Consider the following 1,892-nt stretch of genomic DNA (forward strand, 5'->3'; position numbering starts at 1 on the left):
TGACATTTGTATAGAAATGTAGGATGAATATAGACCAACGAAGCTCTCTAAGAATATGCTTTTTGCTGATAAAACGCGACTTAGCAGGGCAGTGCGAATTTACAACATAAAATATTATCGTGAGATCGAGGTTAATAAGTCATCTAAGCAAATATACAAGTTTATTTGTTGTAGATGGGATCAAGGTTGTAAGTGAATGCAGCGTGCAAGAAAGTTGAAAACTAATATGTGGATGATGGGGAAATATATTGGCAAGCACACTTGTGATATGGACACATTAAATAGGAATCATTTGAACTTGAATGTTGACTTGATTTCCCTTGTCTTGATTCCACACATTGAATCGTCCATAAGGGTTAAGGTGAAAGAGTGTATAACATCAGTTGCGCAGGTATATGGGTGTATCATTACCAAAGAAAGGCATTTTTCTGGCTTAAATGTGCATTTGATATTGTTTATGGTAATTGGGATAAGTCATTTACCGCTTTACCGAGGTACATGGCTGCTTTGCAACACTTTAACCCCGGGACTGTTGTTGAATGGAAGCTTGACCGGAGTCCGGATATACCAGAAAATATATTCAGATATATGTTCTGGGCATTTAAACCAACCATTATTGATTTTGTGCATTGTCGACTGGTAATCTCCATAGACGGCACCCATGTATATGGAAAGTATGATATAAAGATGTTGATTGTCGTTGCAATAGATGCTAATGGAAGCATATTTCCCCTCGCATTTTCTATTTGTGCCAATGAAAGTCAAGAGACTTGGACATGGTTTTTAAACCACTTGAAGGATCATGTTGTGAGACAACGTTCAGGTATTTGTCTAATAGTTGATCGACATGGTGGGATTTTAAGTTTTGTGCAGACTTAGGATGCATGGAAGGATCCATATCCCTACCACCGTTACTGTGTTATGCACTTGAAGGCCAACTTCCAGCGGGCTCATCCGACCAAGAACTTATATGATTTAATATGGATTGCTGCAATAGGCCATAAAGAGTGTAAATTCAGGATGCGAATAGAATTGATTAGGTAGGAAGACGAAGGAGCTTAGCGTTGGTTGATGCAACATGAGCTTGATAAGTGGACTTTGCATAAGGATGGTGATAGAAGATGGAGAATTTTGACTACAAATATGTCAGAGTCTTTCAATAGGTTATTGAAGTCTGCTTGTGGATTGCCTGCCACTGCCATGGTGCGGATGTCAATCAAGTATATGGTGGAGAGGTTTGTTGAAAGATCCCGAAGTGCACCGTCCTTGTTGGAAATGGGTGTTCAATTTATGCCACAACCGATGAAACGATATGAGAAATATAGGAAGCGGGGACAATGTCATTCATATTTGCAATATTGTAACGATCGAAATATTTTTGATGTTCGCACCGGTTTGCATCAAAACAGCAGTAATAATACCCACACCATCAATGAATCTAGGCGATTATGTTTATGTGGGAAATGATCGATTTATCACTTGCCATGCTCCCCTGCCATGAAGTGCTTTCAATATGTTGGGTTTGCAGCGACGATGTATGTTGATAAAGAATATAGTGTGGCTTCATACGTAAACACTTATAGCGGCTACTTCCAACCAGTGGTTTCTTAGCATTATTGGACGCTGAAACCATTTAAAATGGTGTGTAATAAGGATTTTGTGCATCGATGGCAAGTGCAAAAAGAACACAGATACGGAACCAAATGGATGTTAGTAATACCGTTTATGTAGGTAAATGTGGTATATATATATTCCCAAACAGGAAACGATCGCCGTAAATGTCCTTTAGTCAGTTTGGGAAGCGGTGGCAATTCCGCTCCTGGTTGCTATTCATCCAATGTTGGCAATTTTCAAGCATAAAATTAATTATTTTTAGCAGTATATTTTGTTGT

The 1,892-nt window shown here is 38.7% G+C and overlaps 1 protein-coding gene across 1 annotated transcript; it reads left to right on the forward strand.

Moving 5' to 3' along the window:
- Nucleotides 1–498: 498 nt before the first annotated feature.
- On the forward strand, nt 499–1,611 carry LOC138901677 (uncharacterized). Its single transcript, XM_070189455.1, has 2 exons — nt 499–823; nt 1,529–1,611. The coding sequence occupies exons 1-2, from the start codon at nt 499–501 to the stop codon at nt 1,609–1,611; spliced, it is 408 nt and encodes a 135-aa protein (XP_070045556.1).
- Nucleotides 1,612–1,892: the final 281 nt, after the last annotated feature.

Source organism: Nicotiana tomentosiformis, chromosome 11 (genome assembly GCF_000390325.3).
Source record: "Nicotiana tomentosiformis chromosome 11, ASM39032v3, whole genome shotgun sequence".
NCBI classification, from domain to species: domain Eukaryota; kingdom Viridiplantae; phylum Streptophyta; class Magnoliopsida; order Solanales; family Solanaceae; genus Nicotiana; species Nicotiana tomentosiformis.